Source organism: Thamnophis sirtalis, unplaced genomic scaffold (assembly GCF_051295495.1).
Source record: "Thamnophis sirtalis isolate CommonGarterSnake01/CBP01778 unplaced genomic scaffold, rThaSir2_p1.2 scaffold_2, whole genome shotgun sequence".
Taxonomy (NCBI): Eukaryota; Metazoa; Chordata; class Lepidosauria; order Squamata; family Natricidae; genus Thamnophis; species Thamnophis sirtalis.
In genome coordinates this window covers 10,429,072-10,451,092 of record NW_028261382.1, presented here as the reverse complement: position 1 = coordinate 10,451,092, position 22,021 = coordinate 10,429,072, and the positions used below count along the sequence as shown (strand labels likewise).

Below are 22,021 nucleotides of genomic sequence, written 5' to 3'. Positions count from 1 at the left end.
GGCTACAAAATAAATATATTTCTTCAAAAGGCGCGTACAAAAAGAGTCCGTTAAGTTTGTCGCAAGAAGCACGGGCTTTCGGAGCAAAAATGAAAACACCGCTTTGGGCCCGAAGATGAATGTTTTGGTTGCATCGGCAGAGGGCACATTCACTGCGGCAGGGCGACAATGACGTCGACATAGCTGATGGGGAAGAAGCCGGATTCCCCTTTTAACATCCCTTCGTACCAGTTCTCATCGATCTGATTGGTCAGCGTGATGATGTCGCCTTCCTTAAAGCCAAGCTCCCCTTCGTTTTCAGGCTCAAAGTCATACAAGGCTTGGCAGCATGGTTGGTCCATGTGCAGCGAAGAACCTGGTCAGAATGAGCAATTGAGACGGTCAGGTTGCTTTCCGACAAAACTTTGACTCAATTAATTTACTGTATATACTCAAGTATAAGCCTAGTTTTTCAGCCCACTTTTTGAGCTGAAAAAAGCCGCCTCGACTTATACTCGAGTCAGTGAAAAATTTGCCTGAAATGGAGGAGAAAAAGGGGCGGGGCCATGCCGCTGGGTGACGCTCGTGAATGGCCCAGCGCCCCTGAGTTTCCCCTCCCTCTGTGTCAGTTTGCCACGCAGCGTGCACCGCACCATCCCCCCTCCTCACGTTCTAATGTAATGCAGGGCTGTCTTACGATTCCCCTTCCTCCTCCTCCTGCCGCTCTGCAACGATGTCCCACCTCCTCCTTGTTATGGCAAGCAGCCACATAGCGATGTCCCACCTCCTCTGGTACAGTGATCCAATGATAGGAATCACTGTGCCGTGTGTCATAGGAGGCGGGACATCATCATCACAGCGGGACATCAGCATCATGAGGTGAGTGAAGTATTTCATTGAATACACCGGTATTGTGTGATAATAATTTGTTATGCAGAGCAAATTTTTACAATGGCTACTGTATATTTAATGGGCACAGGCAGGCTGTATATGTTATTCAATGGGCAATGGCATTATTGGTATCTATTTTTATTTTTGAAATTTATTGGTAGCTGCTGCATTTCCCACCCTAGGCTTATACTCGAGTCAATAACTTTTCCAGTTTTTTGTGGTAAAATTAGGTGCCTCGGCTTATATTCGGGTCGGCCTATACTCGAGTATATACGGTACATAATTTCAATTAATTATGGGCGTGCATAAGTGTAACAGTGTGCTTACCATCCCTGTCCTACTGCCCTCGTTTATTTATATTCATTTCTTTCATTCATGCCCATGCCTATATTTATACCTGCTATCTTGTACACATTTGACACAAATACAAATTTGCAACGAAGTCCAAGATTATAGCAAATAGACTTTCAGATATAGACTTTCATTTAGACCAGTGTTTCCCAAAGTGTGGTACGCGTACCCCCAGAGGTACGGGAAGAGTTTGGTGGGGGTACGCGTTGCACCGGGGTTTGGTGGGGATCACGTGGGAATATCACAACAGGAGAAGGTATTTTTAATGTTATGAATACATTTATGCAAGAGAACAAAATTGATTGGAGTAGATGTGTTGGAATAAGCACAGATGGAGCAAAAAGTATGGTCAGAATTAATAAAGGACTCATTGCAAGAATTCAAAATGTTGCTCCAAATGTCATATCCACACATTGTTGCATACACAGAGAGGCTTTGGCAACACGTAAGATGCCCGCTGATCTACAGAAAGTTCTGGATGAAAGTGTGAAAATCATTAACTACATTTTTTTAATGTAGTTATGAGGGGTACTCAGCGTTTTTTATGAGGGGTACTCAGCGTTACGAAAATTATAGAAGGGGTACACATATGTCAAAAGTTTGGGAAACACTGATTTAGTCTTTACAGCCCCCTCTAAGCAGTTTACAAAGTCAGCCTCTTGCCTCCCACACCCCCGCCGGACAATCTGGGTCCTCATTTTAGCTACCTTGGAAGGATGGAAGGCTGAGTCAATCTTGAACCTGGTGAGATTTGAACTGCCGAACTTCTGGCAGCCGGCAGTCAGCAGAAGTAGCCTGCAGTACCGCATTCTAACCACTATGCCACCGTGGCTTTTATAAAGAGTAGATTGGACAAAGTTAATGCAGGTAAGCCTTGACTTAACAATGGAACACTTACCAACTCTTTGAAGTTACAACAGACTCAAAATTACGACTCATCCCTGAAGTTACAACTGTCGCACGCACCTCAATTGTATTTGGGGTGCTTGGAAATTGCATTTAAAACATGCAGTAGGCAAGTGATTACGTTTTGAGATATTTTTTGCCACGTTCTTGCCAAAAATACTCATTGGTTAAGCTGGATTGGGACTTACGGCAATGTGATTTGTTTAATGACCTTTTAGCCATCATTGTATGTATTGTATTGTATTTTATTATTTGTATGCCGCCCTTCTCCGGGAGGACTCAGGGTGGCGAACAATTCAAAGGGGAAAAAAAGGGGAACATAAAAAGACAAAATACAAATAATAAAAGTAGACAACAGTCGCACAACCATACAAGTCGAGAGGGGAGGGAACTCATCACCCCCAGGCCTGCCGGCAAAGCCAGGTTTTGACGGCTTTTCGGAAGGCCTGGAGAGAGGTGAGGGTCCGAATCCCTGCGGGGAGTTCATTCCAGAGGGCCGGAGCTGCCACAGAGAAGGCCCTCCCCCGGGTAATAGCCAGGTGGCATTGGCTGGTAGATGGCACCCGGACGAGGCGTTCATTGTAAAAATGGTTGCAAAATCTAGCTTGGTCACATGGTGACTCAACTTATCATCAAAATTCCGGGGTCAATTGTAGTTGAAAGTCCAGGATTACCTGTAGTTAAGCACTAGTGCCTACTACATCTTTGAATTATTTGCTTTCTTTTTTTCTGACCAACCGTTCTCTTGCACATATTTACAGTTCTCCAGATAGAATAGAATAGAGTAGAGTAGTGTGGAGTGGATTGGAGTGGAGTGGAGTGGAGTGGAGAGGAATGGAATAGAATTATTTATTGGCCAAGTGTGACTGGACACACAGGAAATTTGTCTTTGGTGCAGATGCTCTCAATGTATATAAAGAAAAATAAAATAGAATGCATTCATCAAGAATCATAAGAATAGGATGGGATGGGATGGAATAGAATAGAATAGAAATGCAGAACGGAGTGGAGTGGAATAGAATAGCAATAGCAATAGCAGTTAGACTTATATACCGCTTCATAGGACTTTCAGCCCTCTCTAAGCGGTTTACAGAGTCAGCATATCGCCCCCAACAACAGTCCGGGTCCTCATTTTACCCACCTCGGAAGGATGGAAGGCTGAGTCAACCTTTGAGCCGGTGAGATTTGAATAGAATTCTTTATTGGTCAAGTGTGATTGGACACACAAGGAATTTGTCTTTGGTACAGATGCTCTCAGTACCATAAGGAGAATAAAATACATTCATCAAGAATAAAAAGATACAACACTTAGTGATAGTCAAGGTTTGTCAAGATATTTGCACTGGCTTAATTATTTCATCACCCCCTCCAAGAAATGGGGCTCCGTTGAAGGTAACTGCTTGCTGAGTTTCTGCATGAAGGATGAGAAGCAAAAGTTCTTCAAGGAAAAATGAAGTCCAGTAGCCTTTTGAAAACCCACCTTTGGGCCCCCCCATGACCTGGATGACTAAGAATCTCCACCGATCCCATGGTTACGTACCTGATGATTTAATTGATGGACTGAAGGAAATTCCATTTTGTGGTTGACCGTTGCTTATTTCCAGATGCATCCGCGTGATCGGTTTGGGCTTAAATTCACGTTTAGGGCGACTTGAAGCTACATTTATCCTGAAAGCAGGATGGAGAATAAAAGATCAAGCTTTTCAAACAGTCAGAAATGCCTGCTCTAAGTGTTTTAAGATCACCCCGTTGGGGATTTCTGCTTCCATCACTGCCACCCCAAAAGTCCTTGTAAACCAAGGAATTCATTCACACACACACACACACACACACACACACGTATGTATGTATATGTGTGTGTGCATATACACACACACACACACATACAGGTGAAGGTTCCCCTTGTACATATGTGCTAATCATTCCTGACTCTAGGGGGCGGTGCTCATCTTCGTTTCAAAGCCAAAGAGCCAGCACTATCCGAAGACATCTCCGTGGTCATGTAGTCAGCATGACTAAATGCCAAAGGCACACAGAGAACCTTCCCACCAAAGTGGTCCTTATTTTTCCACTTGCATTTTTACGTGTTTTTGAACTGCTAGGTTGCTAGAAGCTGGGACAAGTAAAGGGAGCTCACTCAGTTACGCGGCGCTAGGGATTCGAACCGCCAACCTGCCGATCTTTCTGATCAACAAGCTCAGCGTCTTAGCCACTGAGCCACCATGTCCCTATACACCAGTGGTGGGTTTCAAAAATTTTTTAGAACCTCTTCTGTAGGTATGGCCTGCTTTCTGGGAGTGGCTTGCTGGCCATGTGACCAGGTAGGAGTGGCTTGCCAGCCATGTGACTGGGTGGGCATGGCCAACTTGTAAAATGTGGTGAAACTCACTTAACAACGCTCTTGCTTAGCAACCAAAATGTTGGCTCAGAAACTCTGGCATTTGAAGCACGCAAGTCTTAAAGCTGTCAAGTTACAAGACCCTTGCACTCGTCAACCCTTTAGAAAGAAAAACAACCCCAGGGGTGTTCAAACTTGACAGCTTTAAGACTTGTGGACTTCAACTCCCAGAATCCCTCCTCTTGCTCTTCATCTTGATGATATGCGGACAGGTGGGGGGAGGGAGCTGGAACCGGTTCTAAATGGCACTGTAGATTTGTGGAACCTCTTCTATAGAAGAGGTTACAACTGGCAGGAACCCAGCCCTGCTATACACATATATACATCACATTAATTCATGGTTTGTTTTAACCACAGTCCATGGAATAAACAATAATTGGCTTAACTACACAGTAAGCTTAACCCAAATACCCTATGTTTTGATTTAGTAGGAAGTACAAACACACCCACTGATAGTAATTTTGAGCTTCACAGCTCATTGCTGATGTGACTCGGTCCTCTGAGAATGAAGAGGAGAAACTATCTGACTTCTGGGATACATATACAATATTAAATCCGTCCTATTTCCTCCCTCACAACCCTTCAAGAAAGTAGTTAAAGTAGACATAAACACGAGTGGAAGATCACTCCATGAGATCTGGAAAGCCACATAAGCTAAATTCACAGATGGGCTGAAGCCGCAATATGATTTATTTAATTCTCACAGCTTATTTTCCTAAGCCTGGTCTGTGTTTTTAAGCCCTAGTGTACAAACTCAGGCAATTGTGGTTTACTCAGCCAAGGAAAGTTTAGCCGAACATGGGAATCTTGTCATAACATTGATTTGAAGGAGGACAGTGGGATGGAGGGATGAGACCTAATTTTGAGACCTTCAAAATTATTGAAAGAATCAGACTATTAACTGAATGTGGCTGATAAGACAAAGATCAGAAGTATGCCAGCTTGGGTGAACCCCCAATAATGACACACTTGGTGTGTTATCAAAAGCTTATACACTAGGATCAGATGGTGTGACAACATTATATAACTGGTTTTTTTAAAAAATATTTTTTATTGAATGTTTTAATCTTTAAAAACAGTAAAAAAGACAACAGGAAAAAACACAACACAGAACATACATAACAATATACAGTAATTTTACAGCTTTCTATATCGGCTTTCCTGCATTGCCTTCCTATTGCTTTAACCTTGTCCTATAATATAGAAAACGTAGTATTAAAACTTATAATAATATTATTTGTATCGCCATATATTTATATTCTCTATTTTCTGTTTTGGCTTCTGATTTCTAGCCACTTATACATTTTATTCCATACTTTATAGACGTCCAATTCTTCTCTTTCTTTTAGCTCTATTGTCATTTTATCCATTTCTGCGCATTCGAGTATTATACATTAATACAACTGTTATTTACATTATGACAGGATACCCACGTTTTGATGTGGTGTCTGGGCTTAGTAGATCTTACTAAATGAGGGTGGCCAGTTTTCTAAACTATGAATGAGTAACATCTTAAAGATTAAAGGAGGCACAAGTCTTTCCCCAGCTGCCAGTAGTTTGGCAGATCGAATCTCACCAGGCTCAAGGTTGACTCAGCCTTCCATCCTTCCGAGGTGAGTAAAATGGGGACCCGGATTGTTGGGGGCAAATAGGCTGATTCTGTAAACCGCTTAGAGAGGGATGTAAAACACTGTGAAGCGGTATATAAATCTAAGTGCTATTACTATTACTATTACTATTACTATTACTATTACTATTACTATTACTATTACTATTACTATTACTATTACATATATATATATATATATATATGTGTGTGTGTGTGTGTGTGTGTGTGTGTGTGTGTGTGTGTGTTTTTATTTGTGCTGATAAATAACATATATATATGTCTCTAGTTGTTCGGGTTTTTCCCCGCGTAGAATTGGAGATGTCTTGGCGACGTTTCGACGAAGTCTCATTCGTCATCTTCAGGCTGCTTCAGACTACTTCAGGTTTGGTGTTTCCAGGAGTAGTGTGAGATCTCAGCTGTTTGTTCCTTATAACTGCCAGTAGGGGATTAAATTTTAACTGCCAGTAGGGGATTAAATTTTAACTGCCAGTAGGGGATTAAACTGATTGGGTGGGGGCTTGGCTGTGTCTTGATTAGGTGGAGGTGTGTCCTTATTTGGTGGAGGTGCGTTCTGTTCTGATTGTTTGGGGGGTTGTGTTTCATGTGAGGGTAGGAGGGGTTTTAAAGAAGCTGATTGTGCTTTAGCAGTCTGGCTTCTGGTTCTGGGTCGTGCCTCCTCATCTATTTGTGTTTTTGTCTGTTTTCTTTGTGGATGTTTTTTGGTGATATTCTGTGTGGCTATTGTGGGTGTGGGCCTGGTCTCATTCATCATGTTTGGGATTCGTTTGTTAATAAGGGCAGGCTTCCAAAGGGCTGGCAGGCGGGAGGTATCATCCCGCCTGTTCATGCTGTTGATGATACATACATACATACATACATACATACATACATACATACATACATACATATGTGTGTGTGTGTGTGTTGTATTTGTGCTGATAAATAAATAAAGGGAGACTAGTATAGATCTATTTCAAGCTATTTAGCTCTCATCAGCTAGTCATACCCTTACTGGGATTCAAACCTGGGCTGTATTACATATTAGGCAGATGTGTTAACCACTAAGCCATAAGGTTCTCCTCCTTTATCAGCTGAGCCAGGGAAATAGGTATGTATTTAGTGTCACAACCCCTGGTATGCCCAAATATGGGAGAAAGCCTATTGCTTCCTTTCTCTGTCTATCGGCTCGTCACAAGAGACCATCCAGACAGAAACCCAATATTTTTTGATTTATCAGCACAAATACAACACAAATGTAACAAAGGCAACAGTAAAAATATGGTTGTGACACTAAATACATACATACATACATACATACATACATACATACATACATACATACATATGTATCTGCCAGTTGTTAACTTAAAAGCTCAGTTGTTAAGAGTGCAGTAGTGCAGGCTGCTTCTGCTGACTGCAATTTGGAGTTCAACTCTCAGCAGGCTCAAGGTTGACTCTGCCTTCAATCCTTCCGAGCGAGGTGGGCAAAAGGAGGACCCAGATTGTTGGGGGCAATAGGCAGACTGTGTAAACCGCTTAGAGAGTGCGGTAAAGCACTTTGGGGAGGTATATAAGTCTAAGCGCTATTGTTATTTTATTGCTGCGTCAACCATAAAAGCAAGGATTGTTTGCAAAGGTAGTTTTTTTTTAACCATTGTAATTTGTGAATTGTTGCTAATCAAGACATACATGACAGTTTCCAAGCACTCAACGTTTGATCGTGCAACCATGAGGATGTTTTGAGAGTAATAAGTGTGGGGACTGGTCAGAAGTGAAGTGGTATATAAGTCTAAGTGATATTGCTATTAACAAAACTGGTTTAGTATCCTAGACAACCAGCCCTATAAATAGCACTTCTTCAAACTTCTAAAGAGCTTCCTCCGTTTGAAATGTAACCTATCCATGACGACGCTTACCTATTTTGTAGTTTTCTCTGCAGATCCTCCAAAATGTCCACAGACTGCTTATGGTAATCCAGTGCAGCTTCTACTAAGACTAATAGCTGGCTCACTTGCTCTATCTAGAAAAAGGGAATCCAAAAAGAAAATGGTTGGGAGTGATTTTTCCAAGCAAGCTGGAGGAAACATGGGACTCCAAAGGAACAGTTAAGTTCTCATTCAGGGTGGCTTATTGATGCAAAATTGTCCGGTGAAAGAATGGAAGGAACTGTCCGGGAACAAGGACAGTTTGGAAGAGTATCGCTGAAAAAATGAATGAGACAAAATGGTTTGTGGCTAAGATGCTGAGCTTGTCAATCAGAAAGTCGGCAGTTTAGCAGTTCAAATCCCTAGCGCCGCGTAACGGGGTGAACTCCCGTTACTTGTCCCAGCTTCTGCCAACCTAGCAGTTCGAAAGCACGTAAAAAATGCAAGTAGAAAAATAGGAACCACCTTTAATGGGAAGGTTAAAGCGTTCCGTGCGCCTTCGGCGTTTAGTCATGCCGGCCACATGACCATGGAGACGTCTTTGGACAGTGCTGGCTCTTCAGCTTTGAAACAGAGATGAGCACCGCCCCCTAGAGCCGGGAACGACTAGCACATATGTGCGAGGGGAAACTTTACCTTTACCTTACTGTTCTAGGGAACCAGAGAATGCATATTTCTCTGTAGAAATCCCAAGCTTGAAATGTTGCACTGAATAAATTTGGGAAAGGCTGCGAGGAACTCCTGTGAGATGCAGAATATGAGCCAAGAAGGGAACTTCCTGACTCTGAAACGTTCTCTTAACATGAAAAGATCTGAAGCCTTTATACAGATGAGTCTTCGACTTATGACAAGATTCCCCCCAAAGGTACTTCAAAGCTGGATTTGAAGTTGTGATAGTCAGGTTGCCTCCTGGACAAGACCATCCCATTTTGAGCACGTGGAAACCAACTGAGCCAAGGTGGGGAAGTGGTTAAATGCAGCACTGCAGGCTACTTCAGCTGACTGCAGTTCTGCAGTTCGGCTGTTCAAATCTCACCGGCTCAGGGTTGACTCAGCCTTCCATCCTTCTGAGGTGGGTGAAATGAGGACCCGGATTGTTGTTGGGGGCAATATGCTGACTCTGTAAACCGCTTAGAGAGGGCTGAAAGCCCTATGAAGCGGTATATAAATGAAGCGATTGTGGGTGCACCTCGTTTCACCCACATAACACCTATCCTCCGCGAGCTGCACTGGCTACCTGTCGATCTCCGGGTACGCTTCAAGGTGCTACTTGTCACCTACAAAGCCCTTCATGGTAGTGGATCTGGGTACTTGAGAGACCGCCTACTGCCAATTACCTCCACTCGACCAATTAGATCCCATAGATTAGGCCTCCTCCGAGTTCCATCTGCCGGTCAATGTCGACTGGCAACCACGCGGAGGAGAGCCTTCTCGGTGGCAGCTCCGACCCTATGGAACGATCTCCCCGTGGAGATTCGTACCCTCACCACCCTCCAGACCTTCCACACAGCCCTTAAAACCTGGCTATCCCGTCAGGCCTGGGGTTAAAGACCGTAACCCACCCGAATTGTATGAATGTTGTGCTTTTAATGATGTACTGTCTTATGTGTTAATCTGTTTGTTTTCCCCTCCTTTCGAATTGTAAGCCACCCTGAGTCCCCCCAGGGAAAAGGGCGGCATATAAATAAACTACTCCAATACTCCAATACTCCAATATAAGTCTAACTGCTATTGCTATTGCTAACTGACCCACTTCTGAAACCATTTGCCAGCATTCCTGTGGTCATGCAATCACAAATTCTGACTTTTCTTTTTTTTTTAATTTCGCCAATAACTGGTGTCAGCAAAAATGAGGACCCAGATTGTTTTTTTTGAGGGGGGGGGGCAATATACTGACTCTGTAAACCACTTAGAGAAGGCTATAAAGCACCGTGAAGCGGAATATAAGTCTAAGCGCTATTGCTATTACTTCCATTTTGCAGCAAAAAAATGGCCATTGGGTAAGCAATGGGTTCACTTGACAACTGCTATGTTGACTTAATGACCACTGCAAAAAAATTCCAAAATCCTTTTACACATAACTCACTTAATAACGAGGTGATATACAACTGTAATTCTAAGCTCAAGTGTAGTTATAAATCAAGAATTACACACACTATCAAAGTTTCAATTTTTTGGAGTCACTATTATCACTAGAGGGCAGCACTTCATACAGCAATATTAAGTAAGTAGAACTGGGCACAATTTGACCTCTTCAAAGTGTGCAGAGTAGCAATGGCAATAGCATTTAGACTTATATCCCGCTTTGCGGTGCTTTTACAGTCATCTCTAAGCAGTTTACCGAGTCATCTTATTGCCCCCAATAATCTGGGTCCTCATTTTACCCACCTTGGAAGGACGGAAAGTTGAGTCAGCCTGGTGAGATTCGAACTGCCAAATTGCAGATGATTGACCCAGGGAAAAAGAAGTTCTCCAATAATTTTTCAAGAGCAGGATGACTTCTGGATGGCAACACATGAAAGTGGTTAGTAGGAAGAATTCCATCATGGCTTTCAGTAGCAATGAATGAAAATGGGGGAGGCAGAGGAAAAAGTTTTGACAGTTGGGAGGAAATCTGTAATCTGATAAGCAGATCACTCACATAGACCTGTCTTCAAAGGTGATTTTTCCAAAAGGAAAAACTGGACCTTCTTGATTTTTTTCCCCCTCTGAAAACGTTTCGCTTCTCATCCAAGAAGCTTCTTCAGTTCTTCTGAAGAGAACTGGAGAACTGAACAGAGCCGAGGTGGCGCAGTGGTTAAAGGCAGCACTGCAGGCTACTTCAGCTGACTGCAGTTCTGCAGTTCGGCTGTTCAAATGTCACCGGCTCAGGGTTGACTCAGCCTTCCATCCTTCCGAGGTGGGTAAAATGAGGACCCGGATTGTTGGGGGAAAGAGGCTGACTCTGTAAATCGCTTAGAGAGGGCTGAAAGCCCTATGAAGCGGTATGTAAGTCTAACTGCTATTGCTAGTGCTATTGGATGAGAAGCGAAACGTTTTCAGAGGGGGAAAAAATCAAGGAAATCCAGCTGCCTTTTGGAAAAAGCACCTTTGGGAGAAACACGACCTACAGAGTGTGCGGGTGGAAAACTTGCAATGAGAGTAGCAGTCCTTGACTTATGGCAACAATTGGGATCAGAATTTCTGTGGCTAAGCAAAGTGGTTGTTAAGTGATCTGCGTTCTGTTTGATGACCTTGTCACAGATGGCAAATGAAACGCCTGGTTGTTAAGGGAATCTCATTTCCGTCAGAATATTCATGAACCGGCAGAGGCATGGTAACAAGGTCAGCCAATGAATAGGCATGGTAACAGGCTAGCCCATAGGGCTTGTTTGGAAAACAGAAACTTAAGCAAAAGGTCTGGCGGTGGCTTAGCTCTGTGCTCAGCTCTGAAACAGAAACTAATCTAGTAGTCTGCTCTGAACTGAAACAATCTCTCCTCTCTGCAACCTTGGAAGAATCTGCTGTTGGCATTGTACATTTATCCATGTGTTATTATGTATATAAAGAAGGTAAGAATCTTGCTGAATCAGTTACATTGTGCTTTCTGGCTGTGATTTCTATTGCAAACTCTGACAATTTCCCCCATGGGCTTTCCTTGTATTTCCTGGTTGCTGAGCACCTAACAGGGGCGTGCAAAATCTGTCATTCCAGGAAAAGAGCCGAGGTGGCACAGTGGTTAGAGTGCAGCACTGAAGGCTACTTCAGCTGACTGCAGTTCCGCAGTTCGGCGGTTCAAATCTCACCGGCTCAAGGTTGACTCAGCCTTCCATCCTTCCGAGGTGGGTAAAATGTGGACCCGGATTGTTGTTGGGGGCAATACGCTGACTCTGTAAACCGCTGAGAGAGGGCTGAAAGCCCTATGAAGCGGTATATAAGTCTAACTGCTATTGCTATTTCACTAAGTCTCACAGCAGCAAACTGGATTTTTCTAAAGCCCATCAGCAAAATGACCAACCTTCCTAATTATTATAGAAAGGAGCTATTTCAGCCTTCTTGGCAATTTCATCTAACTGTTTTTTCTTTCTTTCCTATTTCTCATAAACCATGTAAGCGAAAACATTATAAGAAATTACTTTAAGGAATTATACGGAGAAGGTAAAATAAAGAAGGAAGAAACTGACACGTGTTTGAAGGAAAAGGGGCTACCCCCAATAGAGGAGGAAATACATTTTCCCCACACATTGCTAATGCAAGAGACGATAAAGGGACCAAGGGAAGAATTTCTTGGGCTCTGGAAGGAGGCAAAACGTAAAACTATTTCAGGGACGATACTAGATGTTGTTTTCCATTTCCTACCTTTTAAAATAGAAAAAAAAAAAAAAAGCATCACCCAACTACAGAGATGACAGATAACAGGTCTGGAGAGGTACGGACTGCCAGCTACTCCTAATGGCAGGAAGAGGGAAATTATACAGCCGTTCCTAGGTTTCCTTCCCTGTCTGGTTTGGGGAAGGAGTAGGCGGTGCTCAAGAGGTTTGGGCAACCTGTCCATCTTCCCAATTGCTAGTTACGCCACACCGTTTGGGTCCCGAACACCCACGTAGAGACCGCATGTCTCTCTCGCAAGCGGCCAAAGGGAGGAAGGGCTTACATCATTTTCCAACAAGTTGAACATGCTCCGTTCTGCCAACTCTTTGGATTCTTCAAACTTCTCGATGGCCTGCTTCACTTCCTCGTCTGGAATCCTCCCGAGGCGCTTCCTTTTGTAATCGTAATCTAGACGCCGGCCTTCTAATTTTTTTAGATGGTGCTATTTTACAAAAAAAAAGGAAAGGAAAGAAGAAAGCCAAGTGGTTAGAGCGAACAAGAAGAAGTCCTTGTGTATAGGGCAGTGGTGGATTTCAAAAATGTCCGCTACCGGTTCGGTGGGCGTGGCTAGGCAGGGGGGATGTGACTGAGTAGGTGTGGCCAACTTGAATCATTCATGCCCACTCAGTCACATGACCCCCCAGGCCACGCCCACAGGAAAAGGTAGGATTTTTTTTTGCAATTTCTACCTATCTACCCTTGCCGTCCCTTCACCAGTCATCCATGTTTCCCCTTCTTTAGTGGCCCTAACCCACACCACTGCCTCTTTGTTCGGGCTGCTTACTTTCCGCGGCGGCTGGTCCAGACTCCGGAAGGCAAACCGACCGGAGTTTTCGATGCCCCCCCACCAACCAACCGCTGCTGCTGTGAAGCGGCTGGCTGGCGAAGAAGCCTCCCAATTGAGGTCCCTTTGAGAGCCGCTTTGCAAAGTGGCTCTCAAAAAGGCAGCAGCTGGCCGCAGGCCACCAAAAAGTCCTCGGGTCGGCAAAGAAGCTGCTGCTGTTGCCATCATGTTCTTCGCGCATGTGCATCCCATTGCCTTGCAAGTACGCAAGGAATGGCATGGAATAGAATAGAATAGAATAGAATAGAATAGAATAGAATAGAATAGAATAGAATAGAATGTAGGCATGGGTAGGGTAGGGTAGGGTAGAGTAGAGTAGAGATCAGGATCGGGATCGGGATCGAATAGAATAGAATAGAATAGAATGTAGGGTAGAGTAGGATATGAATAGGGATAGGGATAGAATAGAATAGAATGTAGGGTGGAGTAGAATAGGGATAGGGATAGAATAGAATGTAGGGTGGAGTAGAATAGGAATAGGGATAGAGATTGGGATAGAATAAAATAGAATAGAATAGAATAGAATGTAGGGTAGAGTAGAATAGGGATAGGGGTAGGGATAGGGATAGGGATAGGGATAGGGATAGGGATAGGGATAGGATAGGATAGGATAGAATGTAGGGTAGAGTAGAATAGGAATAGGGATAGAATAGAATAGAATGTAGGGTAGAGTAGAATAGAATGTAAGGTAGAGTAGAATAGGGATAGGGATATGATATGATAGAATAGAATAGAATGTAGGGTAGAGTAGAATAGGGATAGGGATAGGGATAGAATAGAATAGAATAGAATTCTTCATTGACCAAGTGTGATTGGACACACAAGGAATTTGTCTTTGGTGCATTGTATTTTGTTAACCTAAGTTTAATATATTATGCAAATCCAGGCATTAGGAAATGAAAAAGAGAGCGAGAGAGAGAGAAATATCTGAGAAACACTAATATTATTCCAAGGATGCACCTCACATCCCTAGGCAAATATTCGAGGCTGAGATAAACTCACTCCAATCTCTTTTAAGTCCTTTTCCTGCAGTAGCTGCAGAGGGTCAATAAAATTCTGCTTGATGGTGATATCCAGGGAGTCTTTCACTTCTGCCATCTGCTTCATACTTTCTCCCACATCGATCAGCGCAGCGCCTTGTAGAGAAGAAACAACACTGATGCATCTCATGGGGAGGAATTGTTTTTTTTTTTTTTTAAGAAAAAGATTCATCAACTTCCTAACTGAAATTTAAAAGGCTTGTTTCCAGCCTCTTTTCTTTGAAACGTGTAAAAGCTTCCAACCTTCTTATTTTCCAGACCATTTCTCTGGCCACATACTTTAGAAGAGGCAATTCGTAACTAAAAAGAACTTCCTGCTCGAGAGAGGGAAGGAGAGACAGAGAGAGAGAAAGAGACAGAGAGAGAGAGAGAGAGAGAGAGAGAGAGAGACTGACAGACAGACAGAAAAAGACAGACACAGACAGACACAGAGATACAGACACCACACACAGAGAGATAGACAGACAGAGAGAGACAAACAGAGAGAGACACACAAACACACAGACAGACAGAGAGAGACAGACAGAGACAGAGATACAGACACACACACACAGAGACAAACAGACAGAGACAGACAGACAGAGAGAGACAGACAGACAGACAGAGGCAGAGACAGACAGAGAGAGACAGACAGAGACAGAGACAGAGATACAGACACACACACAGACAGACAGACAAACAGATAGACAGAGACAGACAGAGGCAGAGAGAGAGAGACAGACAGACAGACAGGCAGAGACAGAAAGAGACAGACAGAGAGAGAGGGAGGGAGGGAGGGAGGGAGACAGAGACAGACAGAAAGACAGACAGGGAGACAGAGAGAGACAGAGATACAGACAGAGAAAGATAGTCAGAGAGAGACAGAGACACAGATACAGACACAGAGAGAGAGAGACAGACAAACAGATAGACAGAGACAGACAGAGGCAGAGAGAGAGAGAGACAGACAGACAGAAAGACAGACAGAGAGAGAGGTAGGGAGGGAGGGAGACAGACAAACAAACAGAGAGATACAGAGATACAGACAGAGAAAGACAGAGAGAGAGAGAGAGACAGATACAGACACACAGAGAGACAGACAGACAGACAGAGATAAACAGATAGAGACAGAGAGACAGACACACACACACACACAGAGAAGCTTTAGCGTTCTTAAGCAAAGCCCTGCACAATTTGGCGCTCTTATAGGTGTGCAGGATTACATCTCCCATCATCCCCATTCAGCACAGGCATCCCCATTTCAGCACAGCTGCAGCACATCTCAGGGAATACACCTGAGCATCATTTACAGTCCTTGAACGTGGCACATCCTTTTTAAGGACCACCATGGAAAAAGACAGAGGCCGTATTTTGCCACAATCCTGCCTCCACCCTCTTTGGCATCTTGTATCTCTATCGTGTCTGCTGCCCAGGGCAGGGACCCACCCTTTCCTTAAACATTGGATGTATTAAGTGCCGCTTGCAAAGAACTACGTAAACAATGTTGCGTGGCTGCAGGAGCTCACCAAAGGTGGAGTCTTCTCTCAGCTCCCTCCCATAGCGGAGCATACAGTCCCCAAGTAATCCTTCGGTCTGTGGGTATCCTGTGGCCTTCACTTGCCCTCGGATCTTGGAGACAGTGTTCAGCATTCCTAGCTTAGCTCTGTAGGCTTTAAAAGAGAGAGAGATTAATATTGGAAAGCCTAAAAAATACGCTGGGATTTCTCTATCGTCTGGAGAACATTTCTGCCCATTGACTTCATGTCTCCAGACCTGGAATGTCACTGAGACGACTGAGCGGCTTCAGAGGTATTTCACGAGAAGAGTACGCCACTCCTCTAAAAGTAAAGGTTCCCCTCGCCGTGACCCGTCAAAACTGCGTTCCACAAAAGCGCGGTCGATGAAATCGCGTATGTGACATCATCACAACGCGACGAAAAAGATCGAAAAATTGAAATAAAAATTAAATTACAGCAAGCCGATTCACATAAAGGTAAGGGTTAGGTTAAGGGTTAGGGTTAGGTTAAGGGTTAGGGTTAGGTTTAGAGCGTTAGCATTACGTTTAGCGTTAGGTTAAGGGTTAGCGCTAGGTTTAGCGTTAGGTTAAGGGTTAGGTTTAGGGTTAGGTTAAGGGTTAAGTTAAGGGTTAGGTTTAGGGTTAGGTTTAGGGTTAGGTTTGGGGGGGGTTAGGGTAAGGTTTTCCCTTTATTTTTACATTTTTCGATCTTTTTTGTCGCGCTGTGACGACGTCACATACGCGCTTTCGTCGACCGCGATTTTGTCATCCGCGGTTTTGTGGTGGAACCCCCCCTTGCATATATGTGCTAGCCGTTCCCGACTCCAGGGGGCAGTGCTCATCTCCGTTTCAAAGCCGAAGAGCCAGCGCTGTCCGAAGATGTCTCCATGGTCATGTGGCCGGCATGACTAAACGCCGAAGGCGCACGGAACGCTGTGTTACCTTCCCACCAAAGGTGGTCCCTATTTTTCTACTTGCATTTTTTACGTGCTTTCGAACTGCTATGTGGGCAGAAGCTGGGAGAAGTAACGGGAGCTCACTCCGTTATGCGGTGCTAGGGATTCGAACCGCCGACATTTTGGATTGTCAAGTTCAGCGTCTTAACCACCGAGCCACCATGTCCCTCTACTCCTCTACCGAATCCTCTACTCACAATATAATTCCTTATGCCTCCAGGTTTGAAATATTGGAAAACTGCTATCATGTCTCCCCTAGTCCTTCTTTTCATTAAACTAGATATATCCAGTTCCTGCAACCGTTCTTCATATGTTTTAGCCTCCAGTCCCCTAATCACCTTTGTTGCTCTTCTCTGCACTCTTTCTAGAGTCTCCACATCTTTTATACATTGTGGCGACCAAAACCCAAGCCCAAGTGGTCTCCTCTTTCCTTTTTGCCCATTCCTGCAGAGTTGTAGACTTAATACAATACAATAGCAGAATTGGAAGGGACCTTGGAGGTCTTCTAGTCCAACCCCCTGCCTAGGCAAGAAACCCTATACCGTTTCAGATAAATGGCTATCCAACATCTTCTTAAAGACTTCCAGTGTTGGGGCATTCACAACTTCTGGAGGCAACTTCTGTTCCACTGATTAATTGTTCTAACTGTCAGGAAGTTTCTCTTCAGTTCTAAGTTGCTTCTCTCCTTGATTAGTTTCCACCCATTGCTTCTTGTCCTGCCCTCAGATGCTTTGGAGAATAGCTTGACTCCCTCTTCTTTGTGGCAACCCCTGAGATATTGGAAGACTGCTATCATGTCTCCCCTGGCCCTTCTTTGCATTAAACTAGACCTACCCAGTTCCGGCAACCATTCTTCATACGTTTTAGCCTCCAGTCCCCTAATCGTCTTTGTTGCTCTTCTCTGCACTCTTTCTAGAGTCTTGTTGGAACCTGACTGGGAAGACTGCAAATGACGATCACATGACTCGGGATACCACCGTCCTCATAAAATACGTGCCACTTGCCAAGTACCTGTATTTCGACCATGTGACCTTAGGGATGCTGCAACGGTCATATGTGCGAGGATCAGTTGCAAATCACGGTTTTTTTCAGTGTTGTTGTAACTTCGAGGGCCACTAAATGAATTATTGTAAACTAAGGACCACCAATAAACAGTGAGTAAAAATATAGGCCATAAAACTACGGGGACCTAAAAACATCCGTAGAAAACGAAACGAAGCGGGGAGGCACAAATCTGTCGGATTGGTTCGCGATCGGTGCTCAGCCGTTTCGAAACATCTGGAACTCACGCAAACTACCTTGTTCTCACCTGGGTTAGGCTGGAGATATTCTGTAGCTCTGGATAAGAGTTCTGCCACTGCCTTGCCAGTGACGTCAATTTTCTGCAAGAGGGAAATGAAATATCTTTAGGTGGGCTGTGCAAATCATTTTCAATTGGATCCCGCTTTTTATTCAACGCCTCCGATTTTGACTCCTAAATTGGAAACAGGCTGTTTTGACCATTTTGGAAGTGTTTTGAACGTGAAACATTTCTAATGTTAGTGCTAGAAGGAAGGGGGGCTTGTGGCAAGGAGGAGGAGGAGGCAGCGGCTGTGGGGTCCTTGGTGTTCTCTGAGCTTGCTTGTTTTGTTACAGACGTTTCATTACCCTAACTACGTAGCTTCATCATAATCCTAGCACACTGATGATGTTACCTAGTTGGGTAATGAAATGTCTGCAAGAAAACAAGCATGCTCAGAGAACACCAAAGACCTCACAATCCTCCTCCTCCACTCTACAAACCCCACTTCCTTCTAGTACTGATGATGTTACCTAGTTGGGTAATGAAACGTCTGCAGGAAAACAAGCATGCTCAGAGAGCACCAAGGATCCCACAGCCACTGCCTCCTTCTCCTCTTCCTCCTCCTCCTCCTCCTCCTCCTCCTCCTCTCCACAAGCCCCCCTTCCTTCTAGCACTGATGATGTTACCTAGTTGGGTAATGAAACATCTGCAGGAAAACAAGCACGCTCAGAGAGCACCAAGGAGCCCTCATTTCAACCCTGAGCTACAAATATTCATCTTTATTGATTTCTAAGGTTGTTGAAACAACCCGTGTCGGACATGAGTCAGGACGCTGGATTCAAAAGAATTCAATTTTGAACCATCGCTGATCTTTAACAATATAAGACAGGGACTGTTTCTTTTGTATATTACACACAAATTTGTGCTCTCCTCTAGACCTTTACCTAACTATTTTAGAAAAAAGGACGAAAAGGCCTGTGGAGTTATAATTAGAAATAAGCACCTTGCAATTAGCAGCCAGTACCACAGGCTTGCCTTACCTTCTCCATCTCTTGAAAGTCTTCATCAAGTTTGGTCCCTTCTGCTCCACTGATCTTCTCACTGAAAAGCTGCAGGAGGAAAAGAATAACGATATAACAATGGTACAGCACAAAAACCAAAGTCTATGGAGATTCTCAGTCCTCCAGGTCATGGTTGTTCCAAAGATGCTTTGTCAAGAGGCAACTGGGGTTCCCGTTTTTTCTTTGAAGATGTTTGGCTTCTCATCCAAGAAGCTTCTTCAGCTCTGAAGAAGCTTCTTGGATGAGAAGCAAAATGTCTTCAAAGGAAAAAAACCAGAAAGTCCAGTTGCCTCTTGAAAAATCAGCTTTGGGAGAACCCCACGTAGCAATAGCACTTCAATTTATATATCACTTCACAGTGCTTTACAGCCCTCTCTAAGCGGTTTACAGAGTCTCCTCCATACATTTGGGGAACATGTGTTTTGGCTATTGCCCTGTTCAGTGTATCATGTGTGCATGCTCTTTGTCGCACGAAAGTTGCTTGCTTTGTCAGCCAAGGGAATTCCCATTTCAGGCGCAAGAACGAGACTTATCTCCCCTCCCCAGCTTATCTTTCTGGCCTGCCCCCTCCTCTTTATCACTTCTGGGCCTCGGCTTTACCAGTTCCACCTCCAAACCACACCAGGTTGTAGCAGATGTTTCCTCATAGTCATAGATCTTCGGGTTTCTAGGAACCACAAGAGTTTCTGGCCCACCAACATCACACACACACCTCCTTTAAATGTCTTCTGCTCATAACTCAACTGGCACAGCAGTAACTACAATTACAATGAATATAACAACAATATGCGTGGACACCAAAGGGGCTACATTGGTGCAATCCAGACAAAAGAAAAACACTCCATTTCCACTTCTTGAGACCACCATTATCAGAGAGAGAGACAGAGAGAGACATTTTCCTGGTTCGAATGCCATGCGAAACCATGATTTGTTTCAACCAAATTTAATAAACCAAGACTGGTTGAGATTGCACTACCAGCTAAGCCCGATTCAGCCTCCCAGCTTTGACAAGGTGGCCCTGCAAAAATTCAGCACTAAACCGATTCTCCTGTCCATTCCAACTTAAAAGATTTCTTGTTCTCACTCCTTTCCTTAGGTGTCCCAAACCCTGAAAGCTGACACTACAAAAAATATATATATATGATTTTGGTCTCATATACATGTGTGTTTTTTCATGGGTTTGAGGACGAGGGAAAGGAGCATGAGGCTTTTAAGCCTTCACAAAAATGAAAAGAGGAGGAAAAAATTCAATCCCACCTTTTCCAATGATTCCACTCTCTCTTTTATGCACACACATGCGCGCGTGTGCGCACGCACACACGCACACACACAGACAGTGCCCAAGTGATATCAACTGAAGCTCTTTGGAGGCTGGTAGGCTAAATTACAGTCCTTAAAAGTTAGTAACCTTTAGCATTGCTATAAACTGAGCTGGCCTCATTAAGGATCAGCTCAGTGTTAGAATGCAACCAGTGGGGTGGGGGGGGAACTGATTTTACTACACTGAAAGCTACTAAAATCTATTCCAATCAAGGGCAGGCTAACTCCGGAGCATCTTCTGATAGTGTTTTACACCGTTACCAGCAGGAATTAGAAACAGAACAAAAAGCTCCTAAGGAAAAGATCCACACACATTGTCAACATATATCCATGTCCCTATTAAAAGGAAGACAAATTCAAGGAATAAAAGGTCCTTTATCCATACAGAAGAAAAATCCTTCCTTCCTTATTTATTCATCAAATTTATTTGCTGCCCATCTCACAATTCATATGATCCCTCCCTCCTCTCTTCCTTATCAAATTTATTTGCTACCCATCTTGCAGTTCAAGTGATTCCTCCCTCCCTTATTTCCTTCCTTTTCACTCTTGATTTAGCAATAGCACTTAGACTTATATACCACTTCACAGTTCTTTACAGCTCTCTCTAAGCGGTTTAGAGTCAGCAGATTGCACCCCAACAATCTGGGTTCTTATTTTACCGACCTCAGAGGAATGGAAGGCCAAGTCAGCCTTGTGCCACTGAAAGTCAAACTGCTGATAGTCGGCAGAACTAGCCTGCATTCACCCTGCCAACAAAAGTGCGTCTAGTCAAGGCTATGGTTTTCCCAGTTGCAATGGATGGCTGTGGAAGTTGGACCATAAGAAAGGCTGAGCGCCAAAGAATGGGAGGCCTTTGAACTATGGTGCTGGAGAAGACTCCCGCAAGTCCCTTGGATTGGAAGGTGATCAAACTGGTCAGTCCTAGAGGAGATCAACCCTGACTGCTCTTTAGAAGGCCAGATCCTGAAGATTGAACCCAAGTATTTTGGCCACCTAATAAGAAGGAAGGACTGACTGGAGAAGAGCCTAATGCTGGGAACGATTGAGGGCAAAAGAAGAAGGGGACGGCAGAGAATGAGGTGGCTGGATGGAGTCACTGAAGCAGTCGGCATGAACTTAAATGGACTCCAGAGGATAGTAGAGGAGGAAGGCTTGGAGGAATGTCATTCATGGAGTCGTGACGGATCAGACACGACTTCGCAACTAACAACAGCATTCTAACCACTGTGCCACCGTGGCTTTTTACCCACTCCTTGCCCAGAATGAGCCTGCTGAGGATTGATACAATATCCATCTCAGTGTGGTTGTGCCGATTAACCCAAATGCAACAGAAAAAATTCTCTACCATATACACCCTCTTCCATGTGAGGCCAAAAAAATAATCTAGGGATGTCCCACGGCCCATACTAACATGGCTATTTCGAGTGTATACTGCAGCAGCCAGATCGATCAATATGGAAGCATTCACCCTGACTATCTGCACTTAATACACTCCGTAATTCGATAAGCAGAATTCTTAGAACTGTGTTTCCTCAATGCTGTCTCTCAAGCAGAGGTTAATGGGGGCCATTCATCTTGTTATGTTAAGTCAAGTCAACAATCACAAGCCCCAGG

The 22,021-nt window shown here is 44.0% G+C and overlaps 1 protein-coding gene across 2 annotated transcripts in view; it reads right to left on the bottom strand.

The window, feature by feature from the left end:
- Positions 1-22,021, bottom strand: part of SH3GL3 (SH3 domain containing GRB2 like 3, endophilin A3) — a 44,421-nt gene continuing 22,400 nt past the window's right edge. The window contains exons 2-9 of one of the 2 annotated variants that reach the window (XM_087704264.1): positions 19,067-19,135; positions 18,054-18,126; positions 15,799-15,942; positions 14,256-14,389; positions 12,693-12,851; positions 8,051-8,154; positions 3,668-3,795; positions 1-355 (exon numbers count right to left, since the gene is read on the bottom strand). In XM_087704264.1, coding sequence (XP_087560390.1) covers positions 150-355; positions 3,668-3,795; positions 8,051-8,154; positions 12,693-12,851; positions 14,256-14,389; positions 15,799-15,942; positions 18,054-18,126; positions 19,067-19,135 — 1,017 coding nt within the window. In that variant the 3' untranslated portion in view covers positions 1-149. Of the gene's footprint in view, positions 356-3,667; positions 3,796-8,050; positions 8,155-12,692; positions 12,852-14,255; positions 14,390-15,798; positions 15,943-18,053; positions 18,127-19,029; positions 19,136-22,021 lie in introns of those variants that run through there. The other variant, XM_087704266.1, reaches the window with a different exon arrangement.